This window comes from Pleurodeles waltl, chromosome 3_1 (genome assembly GCF_031143425.1).
Source record: "Pleurodeles waltl isolate 20211129_DDA chromosome 3_1, aPleWal1.hap1.20221129, whole genome shotgun sequence".
Lineage (NCBI taxonomy): Eukaryota > Metazoa > Chordata > Amphibia > Caudata > Salamandridae > Pleurodeles > Pleurodeles waltl.
In genome coordinates, this window is record NC_090440.1 from 1,962,689,648 (window position 1) to 1,962,711,866 (window position 22,219).

At 46.3% G+C, this 22,219-nt stretch overlaps 1 protein-coding gene across 1 annotated transcript in view; it reads left to right on the top strand.

Moving 5' to 3' along the window:
* Positions 1-22,219, top strand: part of LOC138285856 (transient receptor potential cation channel subfamily V member 1-like) — a 342,258-nt gene that overhangs the window by 207,124 nt on the left and 112,915 nt on the right. Inside the window, exon 10 of the mRNA XM_069226332.1 lies at positions 905-1,000. Coding sequence (XP_069082433.1) covers positions 905-1,000 — 96 coding nt within the window. The remainder of the gene's footprint in view (positions 1-904; positions 1,001-22,219) is intronic.

The following is a 22,219-nucleotide window of genomic DNA, read 5'->3' on the forward strand; positions in this document are numbered from 1 at the left end:
AGGCCCTGGGCACCGCTGGTGCACTTTACTAGGGACTACCCAGTAAATCAAATGTGCCAATCATGGATAACCCAATCACTAATACAATTTACATAGGGAGCACTTGCACTTTAGCACTGATCAGCAGTGGTAAAGTGCGAAGCGACAAGACACCAGCAGTGGCAGGTCTGAGACATATTCACAGGCTACTCATGTGGGTGGCACAATCAGTGCTGCAGGCCCACTAGTAACATTTCTTACAGGCCCCGGGCAACGCTGGTGCACTTTACTAGGGACTACCCAGTAAATCAAATGTGCCAATCATGGATAACCCAATCACTAATACAATTTACAGAGGGAGCACTTGCACTTTAGCACTGATCAGCAGTGGTAAAGTGCGAAGCGACAAGACACCAGCAAAAACAGAGTCCATCATACCATACAAACTGGAGGTCAGAAGGCAAAAAGACAGGAGAAACATGCCAAAAGATGCCAGGTCTAACAACTTTTCTCTACGTTGAGAGCTGAAATAATTCATTAAAGCAACAGATAATCAGTTGAAATATATGCACTCCTGTGTTGCTAGCAATCATGTTGCTAAAACATGTGCATGATACGTTCTCAAAGTATTTGCCATGGAGTGCTGATAATGATATATGTTTTGATGAAAATCAATTATGCTACAAACTTCCCACTTACAGAATTTTGGAAGTGTTTGTCTTGATGGTGCGATAAAATAAACTCTTGACAAATGGCAGCCCAATATTGAAATGAGCAAAAACATATTGTGCTAGAAACAATCTAATTGGACAAACACACTAAGGTTGATTTATAGTAAAAGTGAATTATTTTATTTTCTCTATTTCTAGCTGTTGAATCTCTTTGCAGATATTTACTAAAATACACAATTGTTTGTATTTCTCAGCCTCCGTTCGCAGCAGAAAAAACAGCAAAAGGTGGCTTCCGTTTTGTAGGTGAAATCCTGACAATGGTTGGCAGTGTCTACCTCTTCATCTCACAGGTATGTCTGTTCTCTGGTTGAAATCCTTTACTTGTGATGTTTGGAACCGAAAATCCCGCCTTTAGTAACTCACAATACATGCTAATGTAACATTGTTGTAGTCTCGGATTGATAGAGCCCAATCACCTTTGCATTCCTGGGCACTTGCACTGTAATTCCCAGGCTAGGAATGATTTCAATTATTAGACTCCTGATTTTCAGAATGTTACTTTCCAGATGAAGTTTCCATTCCAATTGCAGTTCTCATGGATGTCATAATATATCGCCATGGGATGAAGTAGCACCCCTGTCAATGTTGAGATTAGAAATGATGGACATCATAATATATCGCCATGGGGTGAAGTAGCATCCCTGTCAATGTTGAGATTAGAAATGAAGAAGAGCCCCTGTCAACGTTGAGATTAGCCATCTTTGGAGTCTCTTAAACCCCTCATGATGGAAATATTGACACTTCTGTCATTACCCCTTCTGCTGAAACCAGCCTGGCATTCTATATGATTGTAACTTATTCTGTGGGCTTCATGTAGAAGTCAGGAGGGGTTGATCCACTGAACACGGTGCTCCCACTTCCAAATTCTATGCCTACCTTTTATATGATTCTGGTCATTTATGATGCTGCCTATTAGTTCCATAAGCATTGCTTGATTTTTCTCCATTTCCTCTGATTTCATCTGGGTAAGTGGCTCAGTAATGTCCCGCCTTGCAGCACCATTGAGGAAGACATGATTATGTGAGGCCACTTCTTGTGAAATTATTGAGCCTTAGAGTGTCTGTGATGTAATTTTCACTACCCCTCCGATATGGATTTGACACTGCAAGTGGATATCCTGTCATTTGGAACTCCAGCATACAAACTAATATCCACTTTCACAACTGTAATAGTGGCTTTTTGAAGGACAATTTCCTGGTCAAACAATATCATGCTTTCTGTTTATGATGCATTTCCAACTATTGTTTTTCTTAGCAAAACCGTTGCTTAACTTGAGCCGGTGGTTTCTGGTGCTTGGCACCAGCACTTAATTGTCAACACCGGCACTTATGACAGTCTGCCACAAGGTGGTGCTTTCTGGCTAATTAAGGGATGACCACAACAACAGTTAATTATTAATTCAGTATGCTTTAAAAATTATTTTTACCTGCCTCCCGAGCCATTCTTATAGCTTTGGGGGTCTGGCACAGTCCAAATTGTCACATTTGTAGGCGTGTGATCGTTAGTAGTTGTGTTTTGCTACTATCATTAGCAGCATATCAGGGGCAATGGGTTGCACAACCTGCAGTGGCCTCCTGATGAGAGCGTTGGCACATTTTTAAAAACAAATTAAGCACTAACTAAAACTACAATCTCGTACAATAATGACCACTTTGCAGTTCAAGTATTGTTTCCACCACTGTAATACTGGGCACTGGGGTGACAGGTCTAGAGCATGTCTTCTTACACCAATCTCCGTACATGACATTTAATTTTTGCATTGGGGAACATGACATGACTATAGCTAAGCTGGAGTTACGAGTGAACCCAGATGCTCTATGACGCTCTGAGGCAGAAGGGGAGGAGCCTGCTTCTGGCCACCGCTTAGCCACACTGGGCCACACTGAGCCACACTCAGCCATGCGGAGCCACACAGAGACCGGGTCGTGGTGGTGCCTGAGGTAGACCGGTATTGCGACCCTTCGTCATCCCCACCCCCCAACCAAGATTTCAGCTCATGGTTTACAGCTCTGGCCGGGCCACAATCACCGCCGGTAGTCTCCGCGGGAGGGGGTAGTGGCTCCAGAGCAGGCCGTGGAAGTATCACAGAGGCACAGTGTAGGAAAGTTCCCTCCTTTTTGCCATGGTTACCCCCATTTTCTGCCTGATGTCAGTGTGCTTGACTGTGTGCACTGGGATCCTGCTAATCAGGACCCCAGTGATTATGCTCTCTCTCCTCTAACTTTTGTCACTGCATACTGGCAACCCAGTATTTCACCCAAAATTGGCATCCTGGTGTCCTCTTATTAGTCCCTAGTACATGGTACCTAGGTCCCCAGGGCATTGGGGTTCCAGCGGACCCCTACGGGCTGCAGCATTTCTTTTGCCACCCATAGGGAGCCCATGCAAAGGCTTCTGCAGGGCTGCCATTGCAGCCTGCGCGAAAAGGTGCATGCACCCTTTCACTGCCATGTACACTGCACCAGGTCTCTCATAAGTCAGCCCTATAGCAGACCCTTCAGCCCTGAGGGCAGGGTGCAGAGTACCTGTGTGTGAGGGGACCCCTGCACTAGCAGAGGTGCCCCCACGACCTCCAGGACCATTTTCTCGAACTTTGTGAGTGCGGGGACGCCATTTTACGTGTGTACTGGACATAGGTCACTACCTATGTTCAGCTACATAATGGTAACACTGAACATAGGCATGTTTGGTATCAAACATGTTGGATTTATACCCTAATGCTTTTTCAAAATTGGTTGTATGATTCCATGCACTTTGGGAGCTCCATAGAGGACCCCCAGGAGTGCCATTCCAGCCTTCTGATGTTTTCCAGCATCCCAAGCTGATACCACCTATCAGACAGGTTTCTGCCTTCCTGCTGCTTGAGCAGCTCAATCCCAGGAAGGCAGAACAAAGGATTTCCTTTGGGAGGGGGTGTTACACCCTCTCCCTTTGGAAATAGGTGTTACAGGCTTGTGAGGGGCAGCCTCCGCAAGCCACTGAAAATGCTTTGAAGGGCACATTTGGTGCCCTCCTTGCATAATCCAGCCTACACCAGTTCACGAACCCCCAGTCCCTTCTCTGGCACGAAACTGGACAAAGGAAAGGGGAGGGAACACTCCCCTGTCCATCACCACCCCAGGGGTGGTGCTCAGAGCTCCTCGAGAGGGTCCCTGGGCTTTGCCATCTTGGATTCCAAGTTGGTAGGGAGCTCTTGAAGCATCTAAGTGGCCAGTGCCAGCAGCCGACATCAGAGCCCTCCCCTGATAGGTGCTTACCTGTTAAGATGACCAATCCCCCTTTCAGGGATATGTAGGGTATCTCTCTTAGGTAGTTCTTCAGATTCAGATTGCAAAACTCCAGCAGGAATCCTCTGCATCCTTTACTTCACCTTCTTACCAAAGAAACTGCATCGGGACCCTCCGGAAACTCTACAAACTGCAACAAAGAAGCAAAGACAACTTCTGTAACATTGTATCTTCAGCTCCTGCTAGAAACTGCAACTGTTTCCCGGTTGTGCATCCTCAGAGGACAGCCTATCTTCAGCCTGCACCAGAAGAACAAAGGAATCTCCCTTGGTGTGAAGGAGTCACTCCCCTGCTTCAGCAGGCACCTCTCTGCATCAACGACTGGCTGCGTGGGTCCCCTCTACTGATGAGTTGCGTGGATCCTGCATCACGGGTGGTGGACTGAAGTGGACCCGACAGTCCTGTTGTTCTACTGTCCAAGTTTGGTGGCGGTAAGAGCTTGCCTTCCCACGCAAGTCAGTACCCCCGTGCACCGCATGTTTTGCAGTTGCCAAGGCTTGCTGGCAACTTTAGCAACACAAAAGGATGATGGACGGGATGTTGAGATTTTTCACACTCACCCCAGTCACAGATCGTGGTTTAATCCATCGTTCTTTTGCTCACCCTGCCACCCCAGTTTGGACCCAGCCATATGCAAATCAGTCTTGACCCTGTTCCCCATGGGAACAGTCCAGCCCGCACTGCCAGGCCAGGTCCTCCCTGGGCCTGAAACAAGCATCCTGAGACCGGTTTCAGGGTATCACCCTTCATCAGTCAGGCTAGCTTGAATCCAGTGGCACAGTGAGCACTGGACCGCCGGGTTGGAGATACTCATCTCCGTCCTGGTGTGTCCAACCGCCCTAGTGGTACAATTAGGGATGTGGCGGGTTGGCAGAGGCCAGCCCGCCACACTCATAATGTGGCAGTCTTCACCACCAGCCCGTCGGTGGTGAAACCGCCACCGTGACCCTGGCAGTCATAAGCCCGCCAGGGTTATAATGAGGGTGTTAGAAATGGGGTTTCTGGTTGGCTAGGGTATGCACCTCAGCCAGGCAGAACCTACCCACTCTAGTCAGGGCTAGGGAGTTACACGTCCAAGATAACCCCTGCTCACCCCCTTGGTAGCTTGGCACAAGCGGTCAGGCTTAACCTGGAGGCAATGTGTAAAGCGTTTGCACAACACACAACAAACGTGACACAAAATATACACCACAAAGTAAACACAACACTGAGCTATGTAAAAATAATCTGTATTGCACAAAACATAATTAGACCGACATCAGACGTGAATATTATCCTGCTACCTTAGCAGTTGTCAGAATGTTACACAAGTTACTAATACTCTGCAGGAATATGCAGTTGTCACATTAGAACACGTAAGTACTCAGGATCCTGCAACATAAGCAGTAGTCAGGAAGTATAGTAAAAGGTATATGCACTTGTCATGAACAATTCCTAAATACCCCTAAAAGGAACTTTAGAGAATATACCACAAGTCATATAAATACATATCAGCTAGAGATGCCTAGAAAAGGAACATTAGCACATATATGTATAACCAGTAAATAGGTAAGAAATAGCAAACATCTGTAAGTCTGTATTAGGCTCCTAGAGCTTAGATTTCCTATTGTAAAGAGTACCTGTTCTCTGCTTGAAGAGGCACTTCCAGTGCCTAAAGTCGAGCATGGGGGCCCCCGGCGCTCCTGTGCGCAAACAGGGGGCCTCCCTCGTGGTGGGGGCCTGCCTCGGCCTCCTCAAACCCTGTCTGTGGGGTGGGGGCTGGGCGTGGCCCAGCAACAATTGTGTGATGAAAAACGGGAAGGGACCTCCGGCGAGGTCTCCCTTCCTGATGCTGATGTGGAGGGAAATTACCAAATTTCAGGAGCGTCCTGCTCCTTGGGCAGGGACCGGAGAAGGGGCGCTCCCCGCGCCTTCCCCGCGTCCTGCATGTGGCTTCTGGGGGAGCTCGGACCCCTCCGGGAGTCCGAGGAGGCACTCGTGTGCACCTGAAGCGGTGCGCAAGTGTTTGGGAGCTGGTCCTGGCCGCCGGGACGCTTCCAGGGAGAGAGGAGGCGGCTGGTGCCCGGGGGGGGCGCTCCTGGGAGCGGTCCTTGCCCCGGGGGTGCCGCTAAGAGTGCGCCGGCTCCAGTTGAAGTATCTTCATGCCCCGGGGGCACTTGCAGTAGCGCGGATCTCGCACTGGGTAGAGCCCAGCAACCCGGGCTGCGACATGGATTTTTGGGGAATAAATCAAGCGCTTCCAATGCGCTGAAATAAGTTTTGAGCCCCGGGCTGCGTCGGTGTCCTGGGGCAAAGGTAAAGCGCTTTTTAGAGCGTTCAGGGCAAATTTAAAGGCCGGGCTGCGGCAGTGATATTTTCCAGCAGTTTCAAGAGAAGAGCGCTTTTCCAAAGCGCTAAGAAAACGCTGGAGAGATCAGTGCAGCGGTCAGGGGCACAGCACCCTCCCCCTGGGAGCAATCAGGAGTCAAAGGGAGCACAGGGCTGGTGGGCCCAACTACAGACCAGCACAAGGGATGCAGATGGTGGCAGTTCCTCCTAGTGACCAGGCAGGTCACAGGTCAGCACTACAGCAGCAGTCCAAGGTGGTTTCCTTGTGAGTTTATTCATCAGCGTTCTGTGCCCAGTTTCCAGTTCCAAGAATGTTTTAATTGTGGGGAAAATTCCCATGTACTTATAGTCAGTTCTTACAGTGTTTCCCAATGGTAGGGAGAGGAGGTTCCAGCCAGTTACAACTGGTTCTGGGAGTGCCCCCTCTTTCCTTTCAACACAGGCTCCTAACATCAGTGGGGGGTTAACAACCCTATTGTGTGAGGCCAGGACACAGTCTTTACAAATGCAGGTGTGCCCCGCCTCTCCCTTCTCTCAGCCCAGGAAGGCTTTACAATATGTAGATGCACCTCTGTGTCACCTCCACCCTCCCTGTAGTCAGGCTGTCTGAGAAGTATGCACAAAGCCCCAACTGTCGGTCTGCCCAGAAGTTGATTGGAGACAAGCTGCAAAACACCAAAGTTATAAGCACAGATAAATACGCACTTTCTAGAAGTGGCATTTCTGTGATAGTAATAAAAAATACACCTACACCAGTAAGCAGCATTTCTTACCACTGTCACAACCATACCACACATGCCTACGCTACCCCTCATAAATCAGACAATACCCCTTGCACATAAGGCAGGGCATCTCCAATGCAATCCTATGAGGAGGCAGCACTCACAGCAGTGAGACACCAAGTTAGGCTGTTTGTCACTACCAGGACAGGCCATGCAACATGGCACATGTCCTGCTTTCTACATACATGGCACCCTGCCCAAAGGGCTAGCTAGGGCGTACCTTAGGGGTGACTTACATGTAGTAAAAGGGGAGTTCTGGGCCTGGCAAGTAAATTGAGATGCCAGGTCCCTGTGGCAGAAAACTGTGCACACAGGCTCTGCGCTAGCAGGCCTTAGATAGGTTTGACAGACTACTTCAGTGGGTGGTGCAAGCAGCGCTGCAGGCCCACTAGTGGCATTTAATTTACAGGCCCTGGGTATAGGGATACCACTTTACAAGGGACTTATAGGTAAATTAAATATGCCAATCAGGTATAATCCAATCATACCAAATTTGTAAGAGAGAGCACATGCACTTTAGCACTGGTTAGCAGTGAAAAAGTGCTCAGAGTCAAAACGTCAGCCAACAAAGGTCAGAAAAATAAGGAGGCAAAAGCAAAAAGTCTGGGGAATGACCCTGTAAAGGTCCAACCCGCCACACTCATAATGTGGCAGTCTTCACCGCCAGCCCGTCGGTGGTGAAACCGCTACCGTGACCCTGGCGGTCATAAGCCCGCCAGGGTCATAATGAGGGCTCATGTGTTTTTGTCAGAAAGGCTGACCCTGAAATAACTGAAAGGGTGGAAAGCGACCACAACCTGTTTAAACGCATCATAGACCTTCAAGTCCAACCATCATAAAAGGTCACTATGGTAGGGGCATCAATGGGTACAGCGAAGGTGCATCTAGTAAGAAGAATAAAATGGTGACCTGAATACTCAACTCGAATAGACTCTTGGCTAAAAACCCATCTCCTGGAACCTTACCTGAATGTTGAAAGGTGGGAGAAGTCAGTGGATGATCTCATATCTTTCCTACAAAGGAAACTTCTGAGTGCCTACCCAATGCGACTAGCCTCATCGAGAAGTGCAGCACCACAACTAGACAAAGCAGTTGTCAGGGCAAGACAGATGCTTCATAGAGCTCAGTGAATTCACAAACAAAAGCCCACAAATGGCACTGTAGCTCAGATAGCAAATAATAGAAGAACTCTTAAGAAATAAATATGGAAAAGCAAGGAGGCAAGACATAAAAAAGAATGGGTAACCTTATTTCATCTACTAAAGTACTCAAACCACACCCGTTTTTGTGAGTATGTAAACACATTAAATAGTGGTAATGTTCCAAGGGCGAATGGCGTTTCAGAGGCAGCATGGATCACTCACGTCACAAACTTGAACATGGCCACCCAGTTGAATTTTGGCAAGATCAGCAATAGGTCTGAGATGATCCAGAATACATCCCCTATGAAGAACACTCCTCGGAGGCAGATGAAAGCCCAGAAGAAAGCCCAGAGATCAAAGTAGATTAGCAAAATGTGCAGAATTTGATTACATCTCCATCAGAAAGATAGAAAATGTCATAAAGAGTATAAGGAAGGATGGCGCCCCAGGTCCAAATGGCCTGCCAGCTTCCTTATTTAAATGTTCCCTGTTGGACTGGGCAAAGAGGCTGTCCCTGCTTTTTAATAGTGCATTTCAGTCGGCTTCAGTCCCGGACTCCTGGAGAGGGTCCATTTTCTGTCCAATTCACAAAAAGGGGGATCTTACAGTAGCCACAAACTATTGTTTAATAGCTCTCCTGAATGTGGAGGCAAAACTTTATGCCCGCATATTGCTGGATGAGCTGGAGGCCTGGGTCAAGGAGTGTAAAATCCTGCCTTTCTTTTATTCTGGCTTCAGATCCGGGGCCTCAACAGTGGATAACATTGTGGTTCTCTCATACTTGCAGCAGCAAGTGGCCAAAAATAGTCAACTGCCGTTATTCTGCTGCTTTGTGGATTAAAGTGCGGCTTTCAATAAGGTAGATCACCCTATGGAGGAAGCTGATAGCATGGGGTATCCCCACACAGTTCTTAAGACCAATCACTTCACTGTACACACATATAGGTTTGAGTAACAACTGGTCCTGCCACAATGACTCGGAAAGTAGATACTAATAGAGACCTAAAGCAACTCTGCGTCCTGGCCCCCTGCTGTTCAGTTAGTAAACAGCTGATCTAGGGAAACATTTGGAGGCTAGCAGTCTGGTCCCACCAAAGATGGACTCCACAAAGCTTCAAATCATACAATACGTCAACGACATTATGATAATGGACTGCACAAAATCTGGCTTACAGCGGGCACTAAATGCACTGAACACATTTAATACAGCCAACCAGCTTCAAGTAAACCAAGAAAATTCAAAGATCCTTATTTTCAGAAGGTATAAAAACAAAAAGATCATAACCTGGCAACTTGGAAGTCATTGGCACAGCCAGGAAGTACAACTACCTTAGAGCGTGGTTCAGTGAAAATAACCTGGCAGGGAAACAGAAAATCGCAATTAGAACTAAAGCTGCTGCAGTTACATACGGGATTGCCCAACTGAACAATCAACTAAGAAGCGCATCAGCAGCCCCAATACTGAGGGCAACAAAGGCGACTCTACTTCTGGTCCTGCAGTATGGTAACTGGGCATATCCTGGATCTCTAGAAGCCACCGTAGAACAAGCACACTGTAGGGCATACCAAAAAATTCTACAACAACTAAAATATGTCTATCATGCCAGGTTAAGATTGGAACTGGGTCTTGTGTTGCAGAAGTACGATTGCCAAGCTTCTATCCTGAAATACTACATTAGGCTTAGTATGGCAAATACGCTGTCATTAAAATACCACTTGAGATTCATCTTTGATACTCCTGGTAATTCCTGGTACATGCAACTAAATAATGCACTGAAGTCATTTGAAATGGGAGATTCCATCCAGCTGGCAGAAACTGTTTCGTTCTAAACTTGGAAAACAACAATCAATAGAAGAATCAATAGAAGAACAAAGGAAATCTCAAGAGAGCAAGACTTATTGACTGTTAAATCACCATCAGTAGTGCCAGTTTTAAATGACTCCTACTTGCCACAGCCATATCTTTTATCAGTCAATCAATCAATCAATATTTGTAAAGCACACATACTCATCCATGAGGGTCTCAAGGCGCTGGGGGAGGGGAAGGTGGCTTATCCAAAGAGCCACATCTTGAGGTTCTTCCTGAAGATGGTGAGTGACGGGCTTTGTCTGAGGTGCAGGGGGAGGTTGTTCCAGCTCTTTGCTGCAGTGTAGGTGAAAGATCGTCCTCCTGCGGTGGTTTTGTGGATGTGAGGGACGGTGGCCAGGGCCATCTGGCCGGAGTGGAGGGATCTGTTGGGGGTGTGAAAGAAGACGTGGTGTTTCAGGTCCTGGGTTGTGTATGGCCTTGTATGTGTGGGTGAGAAGCTTGCAGGTGATTCGCTTCGCAACCGATAGCCAGTAGAGGGTCCTCAGGTGTTGCGAGATGTGTTCTCAGGGAGGGAGGTCCAGAATTAGTCTGCGGCGGCGTTCTGGATGACTTGAAGTTTTTTGATGTTCCTAGTTGAGGTGCTGGCATAGAGGGCGTTGCTGTAGTCCAGCATGCTAGTGACCAAGGTGTGGGTGACTGTCCTGCGACAGTGTGCTGGGATCCATCTGAAGATCTTCTGAAGTTTGCGGAGTGTGTGCCAGCAGGAGGAGGCGACACAGTTTACCTGGGGGGTCATGGAGAGGGAGGAGTCAAGGATGATTCCTAAGTTGCAGGCATGCTCGATCAGTGCAGTGGGGGTGCTGAGGGATGTGGGCCACCAGAAGTCGTCCCAAGCTGAGGTGGCATTTCCAAACATGATGAGCTCCGTCTTGTCGGAGTTGAGCTTGAGGCAGCTTTCTCTCATGCAGGTGGCAACGGCTTCCATTCCTGAGTGAAAGTTCCTTTTGGCTGTGTCTGGGTCTTCAGTGAGGGAAATGATGAGTTGTGTGTCATAGGCATATGACGTGATGTTCATACCGTGGCTTCTCACGATGGCAGCAAGAGGGGCCATGTATACGCTGAACAGTGTGGGACTCTGAGGATCCTTGGGGAACTTCGCAGTTGACCCCTTTGATTCTGGAAGTGTAGGACGGGAGTCTGAGCCTCTGCCTCCTCCCGGAGAGGAAGGAGTGGATCCATTCCAATGCTCTTCCGCGGATTCCTATGTCATGGAGTCTGGTACGCAGAGTGCTGTGGGAGACCGTGTCAAATGCTGCTGAGAGGTTGAGGAGTATGAGTGCTGCGATATGGCTGTGGTCTAGGAGTAATCGGATGTCGTTGGTAGCTGCCAGGAGTGCTGTCTCCATGCTGTGATTGCTGCGGAGGCCAGACTGGGAGCTGTCCAGGGAGCTGTTGGCCTAGATGAAATTCCGTAGTTGTGCGTTGATTGCTTTCTCTAGTACTTTGGTGGGGTAGGGTAGCAGTGAGATGGTCCGGAACGTTTTTTGCTCTGATGGGTCGGCCAAAGATTTCTTCAGGAGACAGCGTATTTTGGCATGTTTCCAGTCCTCGGGGAAGGTGCCTGTGCTGTTGGAGCAGTTGACTGTGTTACGAAGCTCGGGGACGATGGATGTGCTGGCTCTGATGTATATGTGGTGCGGGCAGGGGTCCGAGGGTGCTCTGGAGTGGGTGCCATTCATGATGTTGGCGGTTTCCTCTGTGGTGAGCATGGACCAGCTGTGGATTTTCCGCGAGGAAGCTGTTGTAAATGTCTTGGATCTTCTGGTGAAAAAAGGGGGCAAGTTTGTCGCAGAGGTCCTTTGATGGGGGATGCTTGTGGCTTCGGATGGCGGCTCTGTGAACTCATTGGTGACTGACAAGAGTTCCTTAGAGTTGTGTGCCGAGGAGTTGATGCACTCCCAGAGTGCGCCCTTCCTTGCTTTCTTGATTTTTCAACAGTGAGCAGCGGTTGCAGCTCTGAATGAGGCAAGGTCTTCGCTGGATTGGCTATTCCTCCAGTTTTTCTCTAAACGTCTGCAGGTACGCTTTGATACTTGGAGTTCGGTGGTGAACCAGCTGGCTTTCTTAGGTATGCATTTGGCCGATGTCAGCCAGAGAGAGGCCAGAGTGTCGGCGCATTCGTTGATCCATGGTTTGAGATTGCGCGGTGCTGTGTTGGTGTCGTCAGAGGAGGGAGGGAGGGATTTGGCGAGCTATGAGGTGAGTTGCTCGTTGGTGATTTAGTTCCATTCCCTGTGGGGGGTCATGGAGGTGCGAGTGCAGCTGCTGGGTGAGGTGATTGTGAAGTGTATGCAGCGCTGGTCAGTCCAGTCTGGGGTGGAGATGTTCTCAATGGTGAACCGGTTGCTTGAGGTGAAGATGGGGTCCAGTGTGTGTCCTGCGATGAGTGTGGGTGTGGAGACCAGCTGTTTGAGGCCAAGGGTGGCGAGGTTGACGAGTAGAACGGTGGTGTTTGGGTCGGTGAGGTCCTCGAAGTTCATGTCGCCAAAGAGGAGGTAGTCGACTGATGCCAGGGCCTCGGGGTTAGAGATGTCTACGATGTCATCTATGAAAGCTGGACGGGGGCCAAGGAATGGAGGAGTTGTGGTTTGGGTTGACCAGGAAGTGAAGGTGTTCCATGGTGGTGCAGTGTTCTTCTTGGGCGGTCTTGACATGTAGTGAGCAATTGTGTACGATGGCGAGTCCTCGGTCTGGGCGGGATGCTGCAACCCTTGCCCCTGCTTCGGATGCTGTAACCATCGGGAACGGCGATGTCTGGACCAGAGGTGTGGTTGGTCCAGGTCTTGTCCGGTTGGGTGGTGTCGATCAGGTCCCAGAGTTCGGTGGCATGTTTGTGGAGGGGCGGATGTTCAGGAGCAGGCAGTTGATGGGGTTCTGGACGTTGTTGGTATCTTTGTGTGCAGAAAGTACCTTTGGTTTGTTGAGGCTGGCACTGAAGTTGCAGTTCCTGCAGTTGAAAGGTCCATGGGTTTCCATGGCGGAGATGGTGCAGCAGTTGTTGAGACGTCCAGTATTGAGGCAGAGGAGGGTCTTGGAGTCGTAACGGAGGCAGTCCAGGGGGTGGTTTAACGGAGATCTAGGGTTCTGGGCGCAGTCCAGGCACAGACAGGTGTAGACGGGCTTTCCTTTGGCGTGCCTTTGGCGCCCCAGCAGCGTGCCAATTGCGTGCAGCCACCATTAAGAAGGGGAGAAGGCGGGACAGTGGTCAGCTGGAGGCAGGAGGGCGGGAAAGGTGCTTCGCGGGGGAGGGAGGCAGAAGAAAGAGGGGAGTAAGGAAAAATAAATAGAGAAAAATGAGGGATGATAGAACAAAAGCCAGAAAACGTAAGAGTGAAAGAGCGACAGAGAGAAATAAAAGAAAAGGAAATACTTACTTGTGATGGCAACTAGACCACCAGGGATGAGGCACAGAGATGAGCCTGCGGGTAGAGGAGGGCCTCGAACTGAGAGTCAGGAGACTCTCAGTTCGTCCCAGAAAAGACAGAGGCAGCAGCAGCCAGAGGAGCTGGAGAGGGCAGCAGACGCTGACCAGGAGGTCAGTGCAGCTGCCCACTCACAGTGCTGCAGTCGCCATTAAGAAGGGAAGGGGGACGGGGAGCGGTCATGTTAACTTGTACAAACACTCCTAGCCCCTTTTGTATAGAGGGCCCAATATATTGGTATTTTAATGTGGCCACATTTTTACTTTAAGATAGTGTACTTTGTTTTCATTGTAATGGTTTTAATTAACTGAACAATAAAACTGACAATGACAATGACTATAGCTTACATCTTGAAACCAATCTGTATCAATTTTTGAGCTTCTCTTGCATCCCCCAAACACTTTTTTTTAAAAAGCAGATACAGAATGCTGTCTCCTGGCCACACCCACTCTCAACCCCATATGTCCTTTCCAGTCTGTCCCCGCATGCCAGAATTCAATCCAATCTGTGGTTTCCCAAATATGCTCTAAGCCACAGCCAATCTAAATGGACAGAGGGGCCATGCCCCATCACCTTTCTGCCACGTAACGAGTGTCTGTCAGTTTGAGAAAAGGTCAGCCTGACCCTTTATTTTCCAGTCAGGCAGCCAGGAGCTAGACAAGCACTAAAGGTGCAGGCTCCTGGCTGCCTGAGCCGAGCCGGTGGTAATGTTGCGGTGCGTCGGGTGCGACAGAATCCATTGTGCCATGAAAAGCTCGACAGGGCTGTCCAGGGGGGCCCCTGCACTGCCCATGCAAAGTGCATGGGCAGCCGCCAGCCTTTGCATGGCAGTTGACCGCCATACAAAGGCTGGTGGAAAGGGGACTCGTAATCTGGAGGCTAGCGCTGCTCATGTCTCATGACTGCCAGGGTTGTATTGAGGGCCACAGTGTACAATATCGAAGTGAACTACATCATTAAAGCACCTCAGGATACATAACATTCGGTCCTTAAAAATCCAGCAACAAAAAGAAGACACAACACTAATTAAGTTGCATCACACCTGGGCTACACATAAAGACAACAAGTGACGTTTCTCAGCAACAGGGAGGAAAAAACTCATACCAGGAACCCTTACACTGAACTCACCTACCTCGCACATACAGAAAACTGCATCACGTGCAGAGGGTCACATAGGAGTTTTCTTCTTGATCAAAGCTCCTTCCTTGACAGTAGTGGTCCAAACCAACACTGGAAGTATGAAAAGGCACTTATAGCTGTGATTCATTACTAATCTGTGTCCAGGACATAGCTACAGTGCCTCACAAATGGCACGGGATGACTCTTTGAGAAGTTTACACACCATCCTACCTGCCTCTTCTCACCCCTGAAAGCTCCTTGTCACCCCCAGCAAGCTTCTTCGAGTCTCAAAGAGTCTGTGTCACATTCACCAAGAATCCTGTAGCCACGGGAAGGGTTTGTCTCACCACTGCACGTGTCCACCATGAGGCTTCCGCCCCCACCCATCCCCTTCATCAGGGTGCTGCTACCACTGGTTATGCTTCTTGTCACCTAAAGGTGGATTCGTATCCCATCAGTAGAGCTTTTTCTATAAGGTATTGTACAGACTTCACCACCTCAACTAAGATGAAAAACGACAGGTGGGGAGATACTCTTAATAGAACAGCACCACTGACACAGCAAACACCTGCCCCTGTCCCTCTGGTGGCATGCAGAGGCACATGCGACTAAGCCCTTGGCGTCACTCTGATGTCAGTGTTTATTCTAGTGAAAGTTCCAACATAACGTGATGCATAGCACATCGCAGCAGGAGCTCACTTCCTCGCGTCAGAGCTTCTGTCTGGAATTGATAACCACCGCTGGGCACCCAGATGATTCTACTTGTATCACATTTTACAGCTTCACAACTCACTGCGTCACCACTCACTCAGCCATCATACCGGGTTACGACACCTACGATGGTAACTGAAAGTAGGCGAATGCTTTCAAAAGTGCAAGTGGCCAAAAAAAGGGACACCAACCACAAGGCAATTACTGGCGATTTACTATGCTAATGATTATGATAATTGTAATTCACATAGCTTTCACCACAGACATGATTGTTTAAAGCATTTAAATACCAGGTATAATCATTAACCCACTGCTCTTTAGAAGGACGAAAGTCTGAGTCAGCTCCCATCAAGATCGAGTATTTGCATTGCAGATTAATTAAATATACCAACAGTAGGTCTTTAATCCACCAAGCCGTGGCCCATCTTGAAAGCATGCCCTAGATGTGTTAGCGCATCAGAGCCTTAATAAGTAAACTTACAAGGAGACACGTTTAGGTCGATAAACCTTGGGACCGCGTTTGGAGACTTCCCAGTACGAAATATTTCCTTGGCATCATAAATCAATAGATCAATAAAACAATCAATAAGAACAATCACTAATCAATAAGCAATCAATAAGAATCAATAAACGAACACACCCTGACCTTTCAGTCATGAATAACCACACCAGTTTAATTTAGTGTTAGGATATTTATTTCCCTATTTGTTACAATCTAATATCATGTTTATTAATCTCAGTAGCAATAAACACATCAAAACCACTATTGTTTGGCAATTGGAACACAACTTAATCAATGCATAGATTATGATCATTCAGAATTTAAGCACATCATTAATATATATCAACTTAGCAGAGTCTCATTAGTACGTGCTTCAACAAAGCAAGAACTCAGTCATTAGTCTATTCGCATCGGATATTAGTGAACACCTTAACTAACCTCAAATTAGCATTAGCATGTTGGGCTCATGCAAAACATTTTAGTGAACACAAATTTAGAAAACATCTAAACTAAGGCCTCTATCAAAATAGCAGTTGGTACCTAGAAAGAAAAGGCAAACAGACAATTACAATTTGCATCAGATAGTTACCAATCCAACGGATCAGCAAGCAGCATCAGTCTTCATCCTCAGGACATCAGTTCATCAGCAACGGATTTCTTCCCTCAGATGGAGGAGAAGATAAGGTGACAGGACAACTAAACTAAAGTATGGCAACTGGCAAACGTCTTTAGCAAAAGTCTCATGGCAAAAGAATAAATGGCAATGTCTATGGCAGAATGGCAAAATGTCTCTGGCAGAAATGTCCCGTTTTCTCCTTGGGTCACGCCGTTAAATCCAAACTGTCTAACTATTCCCTAATTCCTTATTGGATAATATTTGGTGCAACAGTATCTCTGTCCAATCGCAAGGTAAGTCCCCTGCTAGAATTTTCCTCAATTTGCAGTTCTCATGTCACGTATTGGTCCAGGTTATTGACGTCTTCAATGGTTGGAATGTCAGGTAGCAAATGTTACACTTTGCACTCCAGTCAGTGTCTTCATTGTCTTCGCCTAGGAAAGTTAACCTTGCACCTGTTACGAATTACACTGTTGCATTTAGCAAGAACATCGCCTTGAGCAAGTCAGTTCTCATGAGAAAGAATTTACTACGGTTACACACACACATAACTTCTGGAAAAGTACAGCTTTGTGTCCTTCAGGAAAAACAGCACAATACATGTTAGACAAAGCAATTCAAATATGAGGCCAGGAAGCTAGGCCCAAACCCTTGCTAAATTAAAGCCCTTTCTGTTTAATAAAGCAAACTCTTAACATATAACCTAAAGTATGATTTATTAGTACAAATTAAAACGTTATTGCATAATATTTCATCATTAATAAGCCTTTTCATTAGTCTTCGTATACATTGGTAGCCACTCCCCGTGGGCACATTTTAGACGCGTACATTATTTTTCTATGCAGCTTTATCACACTTTATATTTCAAGCTTCGGATTAATATTGCTTTTAAAACTACACACTCCAACAATCCCTCCTCTGATGACTCTTGTCATCACACAAAACCTTTCCCCACAAATTGTACGTCAGTTAAAATTCTGTCATTTCAATCTCTTCAAGTATTGGCTTCCCCTTTGATTTTTCCCTAAACAATTTTTTCCTTTCTTTTTCTTCCCTCCTCTTATTATTTTTAGACCTATTTAATTTTATTCTTTTACTAATTTTACATGCCACCCCATAATCCAAATAGACAAGCTATAACAATCAGTATCCTCTGTATTATTTTAGACAATATCCCATGCCAAATGTTGCTAAGCCAATTCTCCACTGAAGTAAAACCCTTTCCAACCTTTTCCCAAACACCAGGTTCTTTCAATTCCTTCAAGTCTGTACTATCCGTAGTCAAGTTAGTAAGCATACTTTTAATCTCATTTCTATTATCTGGTATATATGCACAACAATTACGCTCATTAAGCATCCTCAAACTCTGCCATTTTAGCAAGCCTATTTTGAAGAGTCATAGCCCTCTCCGCAGCAAGTTCAGTATCCATTAGGAGTATAGCTCCTGAAAAATTTGTCAGCATGTTATCCACAATAGTAGACAACTTTCGAATCTTTATTTAGTTCAAAATAACTCCCACTGAGGAATTATCGCCCCAAATATGTTACCCACTACACCAGCAGCAGTCTCTCTTTTCTGTCTAGTACGATGTAATTCAGACAATCTTGGAAACTTCTTCAAGTCATCAAGTTGGTATATCTTTGGGAAAACTATCCCCAAATAACATGTCCCATACCATCCCTTTGGAAGATGGTAATAAGCATTAAGCCCACAGATATAGTAAATCCCAGGAATCGCCTGGATCCTGTCCATTTAACATGAATGTCCATTTACTCTGAAACACAAACACATGCTTACATTCACTCATTCCCACAAACACATTGTCATAATATGATTTCGGCCTAGATATGCAAAGCTTCCCTATGTGTAATGTGTCTAAAGATAATTTCCCCTGCTCTCTAATTGCACCATAAGCTTCATTACTAGCAAAGGCTTGCTGCTGTAATCCTTTTTCTAATTTACCCTTTAACGCCCTCCTTCTATCATCTGTGTGATCTAAAAAGCTCTTCTCTACAGCTGTAAGCAAGCATGTCAAATTATTGCGGTGAGCATAAGATGTACTAATTGTCAATGTTGGCTCAAAGAATCCCTTAACTAACTTTATACTATAGTATCTAGCTACATCACTCAAATCCTCTATTATAGGCACATAAGAAAACACTAAATCGTGGTTAGAGTAGAAGTATTGAATCTCTTCTTGGTTGTAAAACCTTGTTACTAACAGACTACAACTTATCCCATAAGTAAGGGGTAAACTATGATAGGTAACCCCCTCTTGTACAGAAGTAGAAATCTGTGTACACACAAAGCAATCCTTCGCATCCATTGTCTCAACATACTCACTCAGCGAGCGATAGAAAACATTTGAGGAAAGTTCCCCTTTTGCGTTAGTTCCCTCATGTAAGTATCTCTCATCCAGCTCAAACCTCTCCAAAGCTGTTACTACAGTTGCAGTTTCAGAAACTGAAGCATTGTTAGTCCCACTCTTATCCATTTGTGTCATACCCACAATCACAACCACAATCAAAATCACACATGCAATACCTAAGCCAACAGCCAAATATTTACAATGCCTACTCCCTCTATTCTCCTGCCTAGTATCAGCCATGATCTGTAAAGAATCAGAAAGTGAAGGATGGTTAATTCTAAAACAACAACAACAAAGGATGGTTAATAACCTCTTAGCTGCTGGGCCGTTTCCCCCCCCCAGTGCTGAGCCCTTTTTTTGGCTATTTGGGATAGTTCGTGCTTAGGCCTTCATAACTTTTTGTGCACATAGGCTATCCATGCCAAATTTGCGTCCTTTTTTTTCCAACATCCTAGGGATTCTAAAGGTACCCAGAGTTTGTGGTTTCCCCTGGAGGACCAATTCTTTTTTTTTTAATTGGAAAAAAGGGCTGCCGAAGAAGGCTTGTGGTTTTTCCTCTGAAAATGGCATCAACAAAGGGTTTGCGGTGCAAAAATCACCAGCTTCCCAGTTTTCAGGAAAAGGCAGACTTGAATCAGAAAACCACATTTTCAACACAATTTTGGCATTTTTCTGAGACATACCCCATTTTTACTATTTTTTGTGCTTTTAGCCTCCTTCCAGTTAGTGACAGAAATGGGTGTGAAACCAATGCTGGCTCCCGGAAAGCTAAATATTTTTGAAACATAAACAAAATTCTGAATTCAGCAAAGGTTCGTTTGTGTAGCTCCTGCAAGTTTTTTCTACTGAAAATAACAGCTGAAATGAAAAAATATTGAAATTGAGCTGAGAACAACAGCCATTTTCCTTTATGTTTTACTCTGTAACTTTTTCCTGCGATGCCAGATTTTTTAAAGCAATATATCGTTATGTCTGCTGGACTCTTCTGGTTGTGGGGATATATAGGGCTTGTAGGTTCATCAAGAACCCTAGGTACCCAGAGCCAATAAATGAGCTGCACCCTGCAGTGGGTTTTCATTCTATACCGGGTATACAGCAATTCATTTGCTGAAATATAAAAAGTGAAAAATAGGTATCAAGAAAACCTTTGTATTTCCAAAATGGGCACAAGATAAGGTGTTGAGGAGTAGTGGTTATTTTCACATCTCTGAATTCCGGGGGTGCCCATACTAGCATATGAATTACAGGGCATTTCTCAAATAGAAGTATTTTTTACACACTCTCTTATATTTAGAAGGAAAGAATGTAGAGGAAGACAAGGGGCAATAACACTTGTTTTGCTTTTCTATGTTCCCCCAAGTCTCTCGATAAAAATGGTACCTCACTTGTGTGGGTAGGCCTAGCGCCTGAGACAGGAAATGACCCAAAACACAACGTGGACACATCACATTTTCCCAAAGAAAACAGAGGTGTTTTTTCCAAAGTGCCTACCTGTGGATTTTGGCCTCTTGCTCAGCCGGCACCTACGGAAACCTACCAAACCAGTGCATTTTTGAAAACTAGAGACCTAGGGAAAGCCAAGATGAGGTGACTTGTGGGGCTCTCACCAGGTTCTGTTACCCAGAATCCTTTGCAAACCTCAAAATTTGGCTAAAAAACACTTTTTCCTCACATTTCAGTGACAGAAAGTTCTGGAATCTGAGAGGAGCCACAAATTTCCTTCCACCCAGCGTTCTCTCAAGTCTCCAGATAAAAATGTTACCTCACTTGTGTGGGTATGCCTTGCGCCCGTGACAGAAAATGCCCCAAAACACAACGTGGACACATCACATGTTCCCAAAGAAAACAGAGGTGTTTTTTCCAAAGTGCCTACCTGTGGATTTTAGCCTCTAGCTCAGCCGGCACCTAGGGAAACCTGCCATACCTGTGCATTTTTTTAAACTAGAGACGTAGGGGAATCCAGGATGGGGTGACTTGTGGGGCTCTCACAAGGTGCTGTTACCCAGAATCCTTTGCAAACCTCAAAATTTGGCTAAAAAAACACGTTTTCCTCACATTTCGGTGACAGAGAGCTCTGCAATCTGAGAGGAGCCACAAATTTCCTTTCACCCTGCATTCCCCCAAGTGTCCCGATAAAAATGGTACCTCACTTGTGTGGGTAGGCCTAGTGCCCACGGCAGGAAATGCCCCTAAACACAAAGTGGACACATCACATTTTCTCAAAGAGAACAGAGATGTTTTTTGCAAAGTGGCTACCTGTGTATTTTGGCCTCTTGCTCAGCCGGCACCTACGGAAACCTACCAAACGAGTGCATTTTTTAAAACTAGAGACATAGGGTAATCCAAGATGAGGTGACTTGTGGGGCTCTCACCAGGATCTGTCACCCAGAATCCTTTGCAAACCTCAAAATTTGGCTAAAAAAACACTTTTTCCTCACATTTCGGTGACAGAAAGTTCTGGAATCTGAGAGGAGCCACAAATTTCCTTCCACCCAGCGTTCCCTCAAGTCTCCTGATGAAAATGATACCTCACTTGTGTGGGTAAGCCTTGTGCCCGCGACAGCAAAAGCCCCAAAACACAACGTGGACACATCACGTTTTTCCACAGAAAACAGAGGTGTTTTTTTGCAAAGTGCCTACCTGTGGATTTTGGCCTCTAGCTCAGCCGGCACCTAGGGAAACCTACCAAACCAGTGCATTTTTGAAAACTAGAGACCTAGGGGAATCCAAGATGAGGTGACTTGTGGGGCTCTCACCATGTTCTGTTACCCAGAGTCCTTTGCAAACCTCAACATTTGGCTAAAAAAACACCTTTTTCTCACATTTTGGTGACAGAAAGTTCTCGAATCTGAGAGGAGCTACAAATTTCCTTCCACCCAGCGTACCCCCAAGTGTCCCGATAAAAATGGTACCTCTCTTGTGTGAGCAGGCCTAGTGCCTGCGAAAGGAAATGCCCCAAAACACGAAGTGGACGTATCACATTTTCTCAAAGAAAACAGAGGTGTTTTTTGCAAAGTGCCTACCTGTGGATTTTGGCCTCTAGCTCAGCCGGCACCTAGGGAAACCTACCAAACCGGTGCATTTTTTAAAACTAGAGACCTAGGGGAATCCACCATGAGGTGACTTGTGGGACTCTCACCAGACTCTGTTACCCAGAATCGTTTGCAAACCTCAAAATTTGGCTAAAAAAACACTTTTTCCTCACATTTCGGTGACAGAAAGTTCTGGAATCTGAGAGGAGCCACACATTTCCTTCCACCCAGCGTTCCCTCAAGTCTCCTGATAAAAAGATACCTCACTTGTGTGGGTAAGCCTTGTGCCCGCGACAGCAAAAGCCCCAAAACACAACGTGGACACATCA